At 35.8% G+C, this 18,081-nt stretch overlaps 2 protein-coding genes across 2 annotated transcripts; both read left to right on the top strand.

Moving 5' to 3' along the window:
• Positions 1-619: 619 nt before the first annotated feature.
• LOC114906282 (40S ribosomal protein S26-like) lies at positions 620-967 on the top strand. The gene has a single exon (XM_029240983.1). It carries the CDS (start codon positions 620-622, stop codon positions 965-967), a length of 348 nt encoding a protein of 115 aa, XP_029096816.1.
• Positions 968-4,216: 3,249 nt separating this feature from the next.
• Positions 4,217-10,316, top strand: HMGN5 (high mobility group nucleosome binding domain 5; the record flags this gene model as incomplete). Its single annotated transcript, XM_029240041.1, has 6 exons — positions 4,217-4,231; positions 5,974-6,003; positions 6,550-6,579; positions 6,828-6,881; positions 8,797-8,934; positions 10,242-10,316. Coding segments are annotated over exons 1-6 (342 nt in total), but the record flags the coding sequence as incomplete, so codon positions are not given.
• Between the last annotated feature and the right edge of the window lie 7,765 nt (positions 10,317-18,081).

The following is an 18,081-nucleotide window of genomic DNA, read 5'->3' as shown; positions in this document are numbered from 1 at the left end:
AAATACCAAGTGACAATGTATTTAAAACCCAGATTTTAATTATATAATGGAAGCCTTACCTCATTATTTTCAAACAATAGTAGGTAGTTTTCTGACTTTTTTTCATTTTTTAGGAATATAATAATAATAATGGTAATGGATGAGGCCAAAATTAAACATAATTTAATATGGAAAAGAAGATATTCATTACTAATCAATCAGTATTTTTGAGATCCCATTGCATGCAAAGCTGTATATGGAGAAATACTTTGAATTATGCAACATATATATCATTTTAAGCTAGAATATATAGAACATTTGATGACCTCTTTTACCTTAACTGCCTAACATCCCTTTTCTCATAAATACTTACTACTTTCTTTTGGATTCTCTGTCTCAAACAATTTAATGTTGGTGTCTTCCATTTATAATTGTTCATATCTTCCTGTGTCATTTCCCAGTGGTTACTAAATAGACATGCTACAGTTCCTGTAAGTTTTGAGGATGGCAGTAGGCATTCTTAATACCCAGGAGAAATTAGAGAGCCCTGTAGAGAATTATCCAGCAATTAACCTTCATAGTCATGAATAAATAATTTAAAAAAGAGAAATAGCTCCTCTGTCGCCTCCTCGCTTCCAAGATGACCAAGAAAAGAAGGAACAATGGTCGTGCCAAAAAGGGCCGCGGCCACGTGCAGCCTATTCGTTGTACCAACTGTGCCCGTTGTGTGCCCAAGGTTAAGGCTATTAAGAAGTTCGTCATTCGGAACATCGTAGAGGCCGCAGCCTTTAGGGACATTTCCGAAGCGATTGTTTTCGACGCCTATGTGCTTCCCAAGCTGTATGTGAAACTGCATTACTGCGTGAGTTGTGCCATTCACAGCAAGGTAGTCAGGAATCGTTCTCGGAAAGCCCGGAAGGACCGAACACCTCCATCCCGATTTAGACCTGCAGGTGCAGCCCCACAACCTTCACCAAAGCCCATGTAAGGAGCTAAGTCCTTAAAGACTAAAGAAATACTATTCCCTGGAAAGACAATAAAGTGGAAATTATACTTTAAAAAAAGAGAGAAATAAGCCAATGTATTTATTTAATGAGCCAAAAAAATTCTCACTTTGACAATTATACAAAAAAATTACTTAAGGAATAATTTATCAATTTTAGAAAAATAGTTTTTAAAGTTAGTAAATTCTATAGGAGATATGTAGAGTGTAATGTGCTAAGAAAATATTTAGGTAAGGAGAAATAAGTATATAAAATTTTAAACCAACGTGAAGTTATATGACTGAGTGGTTGGGGAGAAAATAGAAAATATCAAAGCTTGCTTGTGTCATATGAGTGGTACAATCTAAATTCTATAGTGTAATAAGAAGATAGAATCTTTTAGGGCTGAAATGATTGGATAAGGCTTTTGTCAAAGAAGTGATATTTGACTTGGGTCTGAACAGTTTGATAGACATTTGATAAGCAGAGATATAAGACAATGGGGCTGCAATCAGAGGTAAAAATATAGCAAAGGCAAAAAGCCTAGGGCAGGTTGGTTTCTACAAAAGACTATCCTGGTTAATGGTTGGAAAAAAGAACATGGTGGTGGGGGTCAGGAATTAGAGAAATGTTTCAACCTTAGAAAATTTTTGTATGCATGCATGACTATTGTTTCAATCTGATAGGACATAAATCACAGATGCAACAGGTTAGACTGCAAGGAAGGGAAATGTACCATAAAAGAAAATTGCTCACAAACTTAAGAGGAATCTTAGACCCCACTGACCTGCACGTTTCTTCTTTGCCTCCAAACTAAGCCTTACCTCCCAAGACTCCTCACGATCATTTATTTCAATCCACCTGGACTAGTCATTCTGTTCCCTGAAAACGTACAAAGTTTTCCTGCCTCTGCATTTGCTATAACAGTCTATCCAACTGTTCAGAGCCAAGTCAAATACTACCTCCTCAACAAAAACCTTCTCTAGTGATGTCAGTCCTAAACCATAGTTCTCGTCTGTTTTATTATTGAACTTAGATTGTACCACTCACATGATGCAAGCAACCTTGATTTACAAATGTTTGCATCTGCTTGCTTTATCCTACACAATTATAAAAATTCTTAAGGGCAGAAACCATGTAATGCAACTTTGCAGACCACAGCGTTTTGCAGTTTCATAGGCTAGTTTATAAAAACAAAATCCAACTCACAAAATAATGCTAAATACGAATTTGTTGAGTGTGTTCCAGTGTTGACACATTTTTCATTCTCTTCATGTTTCTCCTTATCCTTATGAAGCAATCCTTATATTGAACCCAAATTTTATGTTTACTTTCTAACTCTTGGAAAATAAAACGATTGAAACATATCTAGTCTCACTCAGTAATGCCTTCACCATAAGAGTTAAAGAAGCATCTAGGGAATCTAGGGATGATCCCAATAACTGTGGGAAAAGGAAGCAATTTAAATGTCTTTCTGATTTACCTACTTGAATCAGAATGTAATATGAGGTTGGAGGAGGGAAATTGAGCTTCAAACAATCTCTACTACCTGATCTGTTTAATTCCACACTGTAGGTGCTGGGGAAGAATGTGTAAAGGTAAAAATGATGGGTTCTTCTGTTAGGCTGTATTTTAGTTTGAAGGGATGGTTTGGTATTCTAAAACAGCTATGAATAGTTTTAAAACTGATGATTGCAATGTTTTAATCCACATGAACACAAATGAGTTTATTCCTTTAAGTAACTGTTCAAAGGGTTAATTTCCTTTTTTTGATTAACCTTCCAGCATAGGGATTTTGGCTGTTGTTGAAACAAGTTTAAACCCAATTAGCTGTTACAAAATCCAAAGTAAGGCATTCTGAAAAGGTGCTTCAGGATCCTACATTTTTACGCATAAATATCCTCAAGTACCTCATTCACGAATCCTCACCCCCACTCTCACAAACTTTAGGTCTCAGGAACTAACTTGGGAACGCAGATAGAAGCCTCTTTTAGAGTAGAAAGCCACCTAATGATGGCTAGGACTAGGGTGATGTTAGGGGGCACTCTCCTTAGGCACAAGTTATAAGAGTCACCCCAAAACTCGATAATGAAGATAAATTTTTAAAGCACTATTTTAAAACCTAACTAATGCAAAAAAAGTCCATGATGAACAAAATATCAATTTTAAATAAAATCAAGATCCTGCCCTGCACTTGCATGATTCACCTCAATTGCCTCATCCTAATCTCCTGAGTCTGGGGCACATTCTTAAATTTGCACCAGAGGTGAGTGCTTTAATTGCTTTATCCGAGTCCAGGCTCTTGAGTCCCAAACATTTTCATGTATGGCACCTTCCCTAGTCCCTTCACTAAATGCCACCTTTGGATTCATAAGCCATTGTATCAGCACTTTCCCTCGGGATAGACCTCTGGTATTACAAACCTCACGTGGGGTCCCATTGAATTCCTGGTGGACTACCACCAAGTGGGATAAAGGTATCTATCAAATGTCCCCACCTTCAGGTTCCTCCTGCTCTTACAGCTCCCAGTTTGTTGCTCTCCATCTGCGGGAGACGCACTGTTTGGCACCCTGATCCTGCCAGTACTACAATTCTGCTTTGGCGGAAAGTTCCCACAACCTGAGAAACAGCTCCACTCTTTTCTACTTTCTGAATGAGTGCTCCTCTCAGTTCATCTACATCTTCTGCCAAAGGTAGAATGGAAAGACTGGAGCCTAGGTTCAATAATGTCTCTAAAGCACTTTGTCTCCAGGAAGTAAAGTGGGGCTTTTAGAGACAGTGGAGAAAGCAAGTACAATGGCTTTCGCCTGTCATTACTACATAAAAGGAAAAAAAAACAACAAAAAACGATCAAGACAATTCCAGCTTTCCCGCCGGTTTTATGCTTCAGCACTTTGCATCCACGAAGTCTGGGGGCTCCTCTACCCCACCAGCGGTCGGAGCTGGCAGCGTACGAGGGCTTCGGGCAAGTCCGTGGGCCACGCCCCCTGGGATGGTCACCTCTCCTTATTGGCCTGACAGCCTGTCACTCCAATTTGGCTCCCACTCCTGCTAACCATTCATGTAGTTTGGTTGCGTCTGGTGCGTTTAATGTTGCCAATAACGAGGGATTTTTTTTTTTTTTTTGGAGGCGAGCACAGGTCGTGCTGCAATTAGTTCATTCATTGAAAACTCAGTTGCTCTCTGAGCTGTCGGGTAGAGACTGCTTTCGGCTTTTTTCCTGCTGTTAGGATCTCCTCTAGAGAGCTGCAACAATGCCCAAAAGAAAGGTAAGTGAAATAGGAAGATAGAAGGGGGATTAGAGACTGAAATACATATTTCCTAATCAGCAGAGACTTTTTTAAAAAAGCATTTTGGCTTCTAGTTTGATTTTGTGATGTGCTGAATGGAAGGGAAGGGAAGGGCAGGTATCGGTTGGTGTAAGGTTGAGGATGGTCTCTCACTCAACTAGTAGTTCACTTTTGACTTATTTTGTTTAAGGGTAAGAATCACTTGAGAGGTGTCTCCATGCTAAATTACAAACAGTCATAGCGCTGTGCTGTCGCTTCCTACCCCACACCCCCCTCCTCCGTTTACCCTATTGGAGAAGACTTCTCCCAACCACACTTCCAGGCACTAGTTTCCTCCTCAGCCTCCGGCTTTTCTCCGGGAACCGTCCAGTTTGGGGGAACGAAAGCCACGGCTTTCTCCCGTATTTGCCTTTGTTCTTCCCGTGTTCTTTTTCCTTTTTTTCCCTCCTCCGCTTCTTGTCATGCCAGATGGCTATGCAATGATAATCCTGTGCCATTAGGCGGCGCAGACTTCAAACTGTCCTAGAGAAGGGAGAGATTCACAGCTGTAATTAGCAACTTTGGAGCTGAGAGATCTGGAACTCTCCAAGCTCACTCACTGTCTAAAGATGGAAGGATGACAAGGGAAATGCGTCAGATAAACTATTGCTGATGTTAGGGTAGCATGGATTTGTTCACTTTGGACGCGCAGAATTGATATGAGCTTTTCAAGGGCTACAAGTCTCCTGAAAACCCTCACTTAAAAGATCGTGGTTTCTCTCTTGGACGGGAAATAAATTCACGCTCGGTGTTGGGTTTTTATTTTTTGGGTGGGGGGGAGTTCCCTTAGAAGTGAAATCGATCGCTGTTTCGTTGCTTGATAAAATTGTAAAACACTGTGTTAAGTAAGGCGTTATGACTGTTTTGGTACTATTCCTATCTATTCGTCCGCCTTCCATATTTTTAGAACATAGGAACAAGACTGAAATTCCCCGATCCTCTGGGGCTGTATGACTCGTGCAATAGCTCGATAATTCCCAGGCTAAAGGGCTGCCCAGATACGGAAAGCAATGGTTTATAATCAGCATCCCCCTGCCTGAGATTCCCGCAGCTGTGCTTTTCTAGGCTTGTGCAATGGGTCTTGCTATTTTACAGAGCTGACAGCAACCTTGTAGCAGGTAGTGGCGGGAAGTTTTAAAATCCGCAGCCGGCTTCTCAGAATAACGCACTGACGTTGTAACAAAGAGGGTTCCCCCACACCAGGGCATTGTGGGGGTTGTAGTTGTACGCACAACTTGGAGGGGAGAATAGTCCATTTAGAAGAGAGGATCAGATTAAGTACAATTGCATCTCGAGCATAAAGCTAAACGGACAGGGAGATTGCATGAAGCTCCGCCTTCATTCTGCCCGCTCCCGCAATTTTTGACTTTAACCCTGGCTACAACAGGTGGATTTTAAAATTAAAAAGGTTTGTTTTTAGGAAATGCAATTTACACAAAATGATGAAATTGACTATCAGTTGTATAAACTTATGTCTTGGGAATTCATTTGCATCTTGGTGCAAATTTGCACTTTAGTAGACAGCAGGCTACTAGGCACTAACACGTGGCTACTTGAGCAGGAATCCAGGAAAAAGTAAAGCTGTTATATTGCAACTGCAATCTATAGGCAATATTTTCGGATATATCAGTATATGTTTATATCGATGACCTTATTTCTGTGTGGTTTTCTCCCCTGTATAGGCTGCAGATCAAGGTGAGATGAGGCAGGAGGTGAGTTTCTTTAGTTTTAGAATCTGAAAAAATTCACCTGGTTTATAAACTTGACACATAAGCAGCTAAAAACTAAATGCTGGTTAGTATATTTGTACCATATGAGTACCAATATGGTATGCCAGTGAGCTCTCTCAGAAATATAGTAGGTATTGAAAACTCCAAACTCCATGGAACTTAGGACCTTGTGCTTAAGATCTGGAGAGAGCTTCTTCCTTTTAAGCCAAAGAATTGCTTTGTCAGTTTGCAAGAAGGGGCTGTATTTTCATTTCTAAATATACTCCTTGTTACTAGCCATTGTGTGTTCATTTAGCCTAGCAATTGAAATTTAATTTGGGATTCTTTTTTCCTTAGCTGTATGAAGGGTCCAGAGGAGGGAAAAATCAAAACTTATATTTTTACTATGATATTTTTAAATCAAGTACACAATGCTTCTTAATGACAATGTGTACTTAGTGGTACACCAAATATTTTCACCACAATATAAATATTTCTAGTTTTCTGTATCCATAATTCTCTTAACTGATAATTATTTTTAACTTATAGCCAAAGAGAAGATCAGCCAGACTGTCTGCTGTAAGTAGTCTTTTTAAAAAGCTGCCCATGTATTGTAAAATGTAATTTTAAAATTCAGAGAATCCTAGACAATACTAGTTATTTAATACAAGATTTGTTTTTGATGTTTTAAGAAAAACTTTCTCACCAAGGAAATGTTTTTATGTTAGTGTTCAATTTGAACTATACCCATTTATTTTAATTACGAGGCTGAACTTCATTGTTAGTGATCTGTCTTCAATTATAATTTCTTCTTTCTTTTCCCCCAGTTGCCTGTGCCCATTACACCAGAGTTGAAGTCCAAAAGAACATCAACTCCAAGGGTAAATATTCAGCATGCAATGTTGAGAGAAACTTGCTTTTCTTCAGAAATAGTTTTTTGGAAAGGCATACAGTTGATCATTTTGCTTTATTTTCTTTTCAGTTAGTGATATATTACATTATACATTATACCATATGGTACATGTCAGCCCTTTGAGTCAGAAATATTTGTTTGTGTTCTGTGGTTGTCTGCTGTGTTTCGGCATTTTCATTAGGAAGAGACAAAACAAAATTTTAGTTGGCTAGATCCATAAAACATACGTGCTTTTGACGTCATATAGTCATAATACCAGTACTCCTGGGGAAACAAAAGGTGTAAACTCTAGTAACCAAAGTAATGCTTTGTGATAATAATAGTAACTAACATTTGATAATACTTTACAGTTTGCAAAGTGCTTTCACATACATTATTTTCAAATTCACATAGTTGATCTCATATAGGCTTCTGTACTCTAATGTTGTGGTTAAAGACATTAGAAATAGCCTCAATATTAAGTTCACTTTTTCCCCTATATTTATATTTATTTATTTATGTGTAAATATGTGTGAATATAATATCGTATTTCATTTTTAGAACTGGTTTATTGAGATATGATTGATGTTTTAAGGATAAGTTGAATTCTTAACATCATAAAATGTTAAAGCTAGGAGGGGGCTTCCCTGGTGGCGCAGTGGTTGAGAGTCTGCCTGCCGATGCAGGGGGTGCGTGTTCGTGCCCCAGTCTGGGAGGATCCCGCGTGCCGCGGAGCGGCTGGGCCCGTGAGCCGAGGCCACAAAGCCTGCGCGTCCGGAGCCTGTGCTCCGCAACGGGAGAGGCCACAACAGTGAGAGGCCCGCGTACGGCAAAAAAAAAAAAAAAAAAAAAAAGATATTGCTAAAACTATGGCCATAGGTTTAGTAATCATAGTAAGTGACAACTGAAGAGAAAAGTTCTTTTTGGTTTTTCTCTATTTTGCATTTCCTGGTCACTATTTATAAAATTAAGTACTCAATTTATAAGTTGTTAAAATAGTAAACACTGTTTATTTCCTTTCAAAATAAAAGACAGTGATAGAATAAAACAGATAATATATAATCATGGACTTTAAAACACTTTACACTCCTTGGCTCTCAGTTTCTCATGTATTCAAAGAATAATAACATATCTATATTGCATTTTACAGTTTCTAAAGTAATTTCACATATATTTTATCATTTGCTCCTTATTACATCCCTGTAGGTAGGTGGTATTACTCTCTTTTACATATAAGAAATAAACACAAAGAGATTTCTGCTTTTGCTCAAGATCACATCAGGTAAGAAACAGATCCAGATTTAAAACACATGTTTGCTGGATGCTGAACCCAGTGCTCTTTCTACTACATACACACTTAGGCAAAGAGCTTTCTTGGCAAAGAAATTATGATTCAAGTCATTCAGAAACTTGTAGACCCAAATATTGAATCACTAATGTCCCCAGGTGACCTCTTTCAAATATATCTAAATTGCTGCTCTCCCTAACATAGTATTTCTCTTAATTATTACCAATGGAGGCTCAGCAGCCAAAAACCCTGTTGCTAATTATTAGACATGACAGGGATAAACTGGTCCCCTCTAGTCAAAGAAAGTTAATTTATCAAAGTGTAACCTGATGCTAGCAATTGGCCCTGAGTAGCCACTGGTCAGCATTCTAACTTGTTGTTTCTCACCTAAAAGAAACTTTCTTTGATTCATATCAGGAATATTATTCATTTTAATACCATTTCAGGTTTATAATGACACTGAAAGTGTCAAGTGATAATTTTGTTGATATTAAGTTTATATGGATATTTTAAAGCTTTTCCGTAAATTATTACAACAGCTGGTAAAATAACAGGCCATTTAATCAACACCTCAGTTAAATTGTGTATTTTTTTATTGTTTTGTTTTGCTGGACAGAAAATGAAGACAAAAAATGATATGATGGAAAAAAACACAGATGCAAGTGCCAAAGCCACAGCTGAAACCAAGAAAGAAGTTGTTAAAGAAGAATACAACAGGGAAACTGCTGAAAATGGAGAAGCCAACATTATAGAGGTATCTTCCAATATTAACAGTTTTGTCCATTTGGAAGTTTAACAATGGGTGCCACTGGAAGGAATCTTGTTTGTCTTGTAGTTTAAACATTGAGAAACATTAAATGAGTATGGCTACATAGTGTCAGTCTGTCCAGGCTGCTGTAACAAAATACCACAGATGGGTGGCTTATAAACAGCAGAAATTTATTTCTCACAGTTATGAAGGCTGGGAAATCCAAGATCAAGGCACCAGCATTTTTGGTGTCTGATGAGGACCTGCTTCCTGTTTTATGGATGGCAGTTTTCTCGCTGTGTCCTGACATGATAGAAAGGGTGAGAGAGCTCTCTGGGGTCTCTTTTATAAGGACATAAATCCCTTTCATGAGGGCTCTACTCTGATGACCTAATCACCTCCCATAGACCTCACCTCCAAATATCATCACATTGGAAATTAGGTTTCATCATATGAATTTTGGAGGACACAAGCATTCTGTTTATAGCATCTAGTATAATGGTATATAAGGGGAAAAGAAAGAAAACAAATTTAAAATTGAGAATTTACAGGTATGGGTAGTGGGAGCAGTGTGTTAGCATTGATATTAATAGAACAATGCCAGAGATTATGACTTATTAATAATCTAATGACTGTCTTATTAAATACAGACCAATCCTCTATTGCTTTTGTCAGCACATGGGCTATTTGTAAATACCTTTGCAAGATCATATATGATTCTTCTTTCCTCTTTAGATTGCAAAACAAATCATTATGTATGTTTCCAATAGGTCTTGCTTTACATATTTAGCATACCATGTTTCTAGGTATTGTAGTTAAAAAAATGAAAATGGGATTTAGTGCCAAATCTATAAACCAGACCTATGCGTGTAGGGAAAATCTTTTCTAAGTGGTCCTATGCTATATGGTAGAAGACTTTTCATGTAACTTTTTACAAAGTAAACCTAAATCTCACCATTATAGAAATAAAATGTATTATTTCTTCAAGGAATATATTTTGTTTACATGCATGATACTCATTTTTTCTGTATTTACTCTGTTTCCTCATATTTGTAATGAAAATCATTTATATGAATAAGTTTCCCCAAATTTATTGTTCCAAATATCTATTTGTGCATGTTTGTGTGGAGATACTTTAATTAATCCTATTTCTTATAAAGTTTCCTTATGATGTGTGTTTAGGAGGCCTTTTCCACAGGAAAATTACTTTCTTATAGATGAAGTATAATTTTTTCCATAAAACAGATATAATCCTAAGTATTTAGGGGAAATGGTTCCAAATATAATCTTGGTTTTTTTCTCTCTATATATAGACATCAGCTTCTGAAAAAGAAATAGAGGAAATAAAAGAAGAAAAAATTGAAGATATCAAAGAAGAAAGAGGAGAAAAGAAAGGAATAGTGGCAGCAGAAGGAAAAGAAGATGAAAAGGAAGATCAGAAAGGAGACAGAGAAGATCAAAACAAGGAAGAAGAGAAAGGAGAAGATGGAAGAGGGAAAGAATATGAAAAAGAAGATGAAGGTGGAAAAGAGAAAGAAGAAGATGGAAAAGAGGAAGAAGACAAGAAAGACACAGGAGATGAAAAGGAGGGTGAAGATGGAAAAGGGAAAGGAGAAGATGGCAAAGAATCTGAAGATGGAAAAGATAAAGGAGAAGATGAAAAAAAGGGAGATGATAGAAAACAGAAAGGAAATGGAAAAGAGAATGAAGATGGAAAAGAGGATGAAGATGGAAAGGGGGATAAAGGTGTAAATGAGAAGGAAGATGAAAAGGAGAAAGGAGAAGATGGAAAAAAAGAAGAAGGAAAAGAGGAAGAAAATGGAAAAGGAGACAGGAAAGTTGGAGGAGATGGAAAAGAAGATGAAAGCAAGGCTGAAATTGGAAAAGAAATAGCCGAAAGAAAAGAGGTCAAAACAGAAGATGGAAAAAAAATAGAGTTTCAGAGTGTTTTTTAAAGCTGCCCTATATGGTTTCATAATTTGGTAATATGTACCTTCATGTTGTAATGTTAAGAGAGATGAATATTTTTATCAAATATTTTATAAACACAGCTTTTCTTTAGCATCAATTTAATTTCAAAACATCTTCATACTGGTTATTAGTCACAAAGTTTCTAACATGAAACCTTTATCTATAAATTTTGTAATTATAATAGTGGAATATATAGAAAAAATATGTTTTCAACTTTGTCAGTGAATACACTTTTTCTGTAAGTTATGTGTTAAACCTTTGACTTTTAATTTTACTCCTATATATGATAATTTCACAAAATGGAGAGATCCCAAAAGAGTTTCCTCAAACATTCTTGTGGTTCTCTAGGTTACTTTTATAAAGAAGGTGAACTATTTTCATGTAATGCTAAGAATTAGAATTATCTTTCCCAAATATAACTTTGATATTAGCTTGGGAAAAAATAAAATTGTAATTCCATTTTTAAAAGAAATACAAATGTTTATTTCAGAAGGGCAGTTCTGACAATATGTGTATTCAAAAAATTTTACTGGATTTATCTTAATAAAAATTCTCTTCAAAGATTATTGTAGTTTGTTATAACTCCAAAAATGTAATTAGTGAAATATTATAATGCTTCAGTTTTTCTATTGTGAGGTTCACAAAGACATTAAAAAATTTTTTGCACTGAGATAAAATAAACATAACATAAAATTCACCATTTTAGCCATTTCAAAATATACAATTCAGTGGTTTTACTATATTCACAATGTTGTGCAACCACTATCACTATCCACTATCTAGTTACAGAATATTTTCATCACCAAAATAAGAAACAAGGTACCAATTAGCTGTCTCTGTCCATTCCCCCCAACCGGCACCACCACTGGTCTCTGGCAACTGTTAATTTATTTTCTGTCTCTATGGGTTTGCCTATTCTGGACACTTCATATAAATGGAATCATGTGACATGTGGCCTTTTGTGTCTGGCTTCTTTCACTTAGCATAGTTTTTCATGTTCACCCATGTTGTAGCATGTATCAGTATTTCATTTCTTTTTGTGGCTGAATAATACATTGTACTACATTGTTGAAGAATATTTGATTTGTTTCCATGTTTTGTCAATTATGAATAATGCTATGAACATTTGTGTACATGTATGTTTTCATTTCTCCTGGTTATATACCTAGGAGTAGAACCACTGGATTATTTTATTAATTCTATGTTTAACTTTTTGACGAACTTCCAGTTTTCCAAAGTGGCTTCAGTGTTTTGTATTCTCACCAGCAACGTGTGAGTGTTCTAATTTGCCCACATCCTTGCCAACACTTGTTATTGTCTGTCTTTTTTATTATAGAAATCCTAGTGGGGTGATTTGGGGGTGATCAAAATCATGGTAATTTTTGTTTGCATTTCCCTAATGATGTTGAGCATCTTCACATGTGTTTATTGGTGATTTGGATAACTTCTTTGGAGAAGTATCTAACAAAGTCTTAACCCATTTTTTAAGACTTTGGGCTGTCTTTTCAGTGCTGAGTTGTAAGACATGTATATATTTTAGATACAAGTCCCTTATCAGATGTAATAATTTGCAAAATTTTTTCCCATTCTATGGATTGTCTTTTATTTATTATTTTTAAATTTTTTATTGGGTTATATTTGTTTTACAATGTTGTGTTAGTTTCTGCTGTACATCGAAGTGAATCAGCTATATGTATACATATATCCCACCTTTTTTGGATTTCCTTCCCATTTAGGTCACCAGAGAGCACTGAGTAGAGTTCCCAGTGCTATACAGCAGGTTCTCATCAGTTATCTATTTTATACATATTAGTGTATAATCCAAATCTCCCAATTCATCCCACCTCCTTTTCCCTCCTAGTGTTTATATGTTTGTTCTCTATGTCTGTGTCTCTATTTCTGCCTTGCAAGCAGGTTCATCTGTACCATATTTCTAGATTCCACATATATGTGTTAATATATGATATTTGTTTTTCTCTTTCTGACTTACTTCACTCTGTATGACAGTCTCTAGGTCCATCCATGTCTCTACAAATGACCCAATTTAGTTCCTTTTTATGGCTGAGTAATACTTCATTTTATGTATGTACCACGTCTTCTTTATCCATCTGTCAGTGGGCAGTTAGGTTGCTTCCATGACCTGGTTATTGAAAATAGTGCTGCAATGAACATTGGTGTGCATGTATCTTTTTGAATTATGGTTTACTCTGGGTATTTGCACAGCAGTGGGATTGCTGGGTTATATGGTAATTTTATTTTTAGTTTTTTAAGGAACCTCCATACTGTTCTCCATAGTGGCTGTATCAGTTTACATTCCCACCAACAGTGCAAGAGCTTTCCCTTTTCTCCACACCCTCTACAGCATTTATTGTTTGTAGATTTTTTTGATGATGGCCATTCTGACCAGTGTGAGGTGATACCTCATTGTAGTTTTGATTTGCATTTCTCTAATAACTAGTGATGTTGAACATCGTCTTATGTGCTTATTAGTGATTTGGATAACTTCTTTGGAGAAATGTCTAACAAAGCCCTAACCCATTTTTCACTTGTATTGTCTTTTTAGTACAGAGTTGTAAGACATGTATATATTTTAGATACAAGTCCCTTATCAGGTGTAATAATTTGCAAAATATTTTTCCCATTCTATGCGCTGTCTTTTAACTTTCTTGATAGTATCCTTTGATGCAGAGTTTTTTGTGTTTTTTTTTGAGTTTTTTTTTTATTTTAATTAAATCCAATTTATCTACTTTTTATTTTTCTGTTTGTGTTTTTGGTGACATATCTAAGAATCTGTTACCAAACCCCAGGTCACAAAGATGTATACCCGTATGAAGAGTTTTATAATTTTATCTCTTGCATTTAAGCTTTTGATCCATCCTGTGTTAAATTTTGTGTATGGCATGAAGTAGGGTCCCATATTCATTCATTTACAAGCACCATTTCTTGAAAAGACTATTTCCCCATTTGATGGTGTTGGCACTGTTCAGAAATCAATGGACCACAAATGTATGGGTTTATTTCTGGACTCTCAATTCTATACCATTGATCTATAGGTCTTTCTTCATGTCAGTGTCACACTTTTGACTACCATAGCATTAGAGTAAGTTTTGACATCAGAAAGTATGTGTCCTCCAAGTTTGTTCCCAGTCCTTTACAATTCCTTATGAGTTTTAGGATCAGCTTGTTCATTTCTACCAGAAAAAAAAAAAAAAAAAAGGAAAAAGGCATTTGACGTTTGATAGGGGTCATAATAAATATGCAGATAAATTTGGGGAACATTGCCATATTAACAAAATTGTCTTCCAATCCATGAACACAGGATGTCTTTCCATTTATTTATGGTGCCTTTAATTTCTTTCCACAATATTTTGTAGTTCTTCATGTACACGTCTTGCACTTCCTTGATCAAATTTATTCCTAAGTATTATATCCATTTTGAAGCTGTAACTGGAATTGTTTTCTTGATTTTAATTTAGCATTGTTCATTACTAGTGTGCAGAATACAACTGAGTTTTGAATATTGATCTTATATCCTACAATTTTCATGAACTTGTATATTAGATTTAACAGGTATTTTGTGTTTTCTTCAGAGTTTTTCCTATTTATAAGATCATGTCATCTGTATATAGAGATTGTTTTACCTCTTTCTTTCCAATTTGGATGCCTTTATTTCTTTCTTTCTGCCTAATTTCCCTGGCTCCTCAAATATTAAGAATAAAAAAAGGAAATACACAAGTTCAGAAGTCCAGTTTTCAAAGCATAGACTTCTGCTTCTACCTCTTTCCCAAGGCTGGCAGGCCCTGCACCATTTCCTACTCTGTCTCAGAACTTACTACAATGCTACAGTAATAAAAACCAACTTAAATGGGCTGGTTAAATATCTAGGTAACTTGCCTGGATCCCCCACTTTCTAGCCATATTCTGCAACCACAAAAATTGTACTCAACTTCCAGCACAGAAATGTGTTGTTTTAAGCACCTTGATCCCCTTCACTGCTAAGGCTAAAATAAAAGTAACAATCCTGCATTCCTCTTTAAAAACACATCCCAGGTGACTGGCAGAACTGTGGTAATGAGTAATCTTAATTTTCCTTTGAAATTATACCCTCTACATAAAGAAGGTAGGCGCCTTCACCTTACAACATTATCTTAACTCTATAATAAAGTGCTCATATGACAAAATGCCATGGTATACTATAGGAGGATCATTGTTTCACACTATGATATTAAAGTAAATTTTCTTCCTCTGGTCTTGTATTGTTTTATTTCTTGATGTTTTAATTGGATCCTACTTTCCCTTTATCATCAAAACTTTGCTTCCCACAATTTCTCTTCTAAAAAACTCAATGATAGTAAGGTGTGAGGGGAGGAGTGGAGTAGGGGAGTGCTAATTTATAGAGACAGAACACCATGACTATAAGTGAAAGCGAATATAAATTATAAATCTACAAAACAGAACAATCTCCACTAAAGATGGGGAGAAATAAATAAGGGTATAAAAAATCTTCAGGGAACCCCACAGAGAAATGGTATTCAAGAAGTACCTTTGGAGTTTCTTCAGTAATATGAAGCATCTTTTGTTAAGTATCAGATTGGCAGCACAAGTTTTTGGTAGCATATTATTGATTCAACACAATAATTGATTTTCTGAGTATGTAGTGCTGAAGTTTTCATCTAAACTTTTCTGTTGTTACTTTAAAGGGCTTGCCCCATTCATAAGCTGGAGGGCATGCCTCAGAATAAAAAAAAATTAATGGGAATAAACTTTGAAATTATATTGTAATTAGATGGGAAGCTGATTCAGTTTATTGTTGTACCATGAAAAAAAAACGAATATTTATACACAGTTCTTCAGGGGAATATCTGCTGTATAAGGACTGCCCTTAATGCTTCCCATTAATATTTAAAATGTTTCATGCTGAACATTATTAATCCTTATAAAAATTCCATGTTTAGGGTGGTATGAAGAAAGGGAGACATAGAACAAAGGCATGTCAGAGCTGGAGTCTAATCTCATAAATCATAGGTGTTATTAATTACCTACTGAGATCACACAGATAAATCTTGATATTATCTTTAAAAATCGGGTTTTGAAAATCCTCAAATAATAATGTTTTGGTCCTAAAAATTTAATTGTCTTCAAGATACTATTGTGGCAATTGTCCAAAATTTCAAAGCAGAACTGCTGGAACAAGTTGCTTAGCATATAAGGAACGGAGAAAAAGCCCACCAAATCGGCTGCAGTTTACAACCTCCTGTGCTAAAATTAAGTTAAATCTAAACCGCGCAGTAGGTAAGTGACTTGTGTGAAGGTATTTTTCTAGAATACAGAAGAGGCTTTTTAATGTGATATTTACACAATAGATATGATTGTTTTTTATCTTAAAATACATGGATTTAATATTATTACCTATCAATTTATTTGCCTGACGTGAATAGTCTTTCAGATTATGTTGACTTTCTTAGGTTGGAAAATAGTAAGTAGGCAAAAGTCCAGCCTTATATGGAGTAACAATCATTTTCTTTCACATATTTTCTCTGTAACTACAGTTCATTCTGGTTGTTTATTACATATTTTACAAACTCTCTTTTTCTAAATGTTGTTTTTCCCATGAACATTATCTTTACATATTTATATCAAGTACGACATAATAGTGTAGATCAAAATGGTTTTCCTTTCTTTAGAAGTTAAAAATTAAATTCATAAAAATTAATTATTCCTTAAAAACCTAAACTATGATTTACTATGTTACTTGACAACATATGCATTTAATTCCTTAGTAACTGTAATCTGCAGTCCAGGCTTGGTGTAATTTACTAAATAATATGAATGAACTCCAGTGGTTATAGAAATTGAGTTCCAGATCAGATAATGGGGGAGGGTGTGTGTGTGTGTGTGTGTGTGTGTGTGTGCATGTGTGTGTTTTCTAGAGAAGAGAGGAAGGGGAAATCACAAAATGAGATGAATGATTTCAAAATATTTTAGTATCAGTGGCTTAAAAGGCTATTTTTTCACATAGATTAGGAATTCTGACCAAGGGTGAAATAACTTCTTCAAATATTTAACACATATAAAAGTGTTTACTATGTGCCAGGCACTTTCTTAAGCATGTTACATATGTTACACATATATGTAAAGAAACATATTTACATATAACAACCCTATGAGGCAGGTACTATTATTACCCTCATTTTCATAGATAAGGAAACTAAGCACAAAGGCTGATCAATTTATTTTATTTGTGGCAAATCCATGGTTTCCAGGATTTGAACTAAGTTATACCATCTCTCAAATAGGCTTAATCCACAAGCATTTTCCACATAGTAGGATTTTTGTTTGTTTTGTAAAAATACTCTTAGAAATTCAATGAGAAATGACGTCACTCACCAGTGTTACAACTTAGATTCTTTAATTCATTTAGTCAATAAATATTTGTTGAGTACCTACTATGTGTCAATTAGGTTACAGGGGTTATATCTGTGAAGAAAATAGGGATCTTCCTTGCCCACATAGATCTTAAAGTGCACCAGAAGAAACCAATATATTTTTCAATCACATAAATAATTATATAATTATAATTTTTGTTAATGCTATAGAAGAATAGTAAGGTGGCTGAAAGATGGAAAGACAGAGACCTGGGAGAAGCTAGTACTTGTAGGTGATTAGAGGTGTCAATCCACTTACCTAGACACATAGGTTGATTGAACTCAGCTGGGAGGTTCTCACTTAAGATTTCCCATGTAATTATAGACACATAGTGTTTGGGGCTGGAGTCAACCGAAAGCTTAACTGAGCAGACATTTAGGATGGTTTCTTCAATCACCTGTCTACACTTCAGCTTGGATACTGCTTGGATGATTTTTCACATGGCTAATTTATTGGGATGTTTTTTTTAACCCATGCAGCATGGTGGTCTCAGGGTGGTCTAACTTCTTATAAGGTGGCTGGTGGCTGGATACCCCCAAAATGTGTGTTGCAAGAAACCCAGACACCAGTTGCAAGTTTTCTAATGACCTAGCCTGGGAAGCCATGTATTACTTCCCCATTTTATTAGTCAAAAAGAAAATGAAAAAATCAACCCAAATCCAAGAGAAGGAATATAAACAAGGACATGAATACAGAGGGGCATGGCTCATGGGGGAGCCATCTTTGGAGATTAGCTACCATAATTCTTCATTTCCT

This window comes from Monodon monoceros, unplaced genomic scaffold (genome assembly GCF_005190385.1).
Source record: "Monodon monoceros isolate NGI ecotype Baffin Bay Population unplaced genomic scaffold, NGI_Narwhal_1 Super_Scaffold_22, whole genome shotgun sequence".
Classification (NCBI taxonomy): domain Eukaryota; kingdom Metazoa; phylum Chordata; class Mammalia; order Artiodactyla; family Monodontidae; genus Monodon; species Monodon monoceros.
Note: the sequence above shows the minus strand (reverse complement) of the source record. Positions and strands in the feature narration are given on the sequence as shown.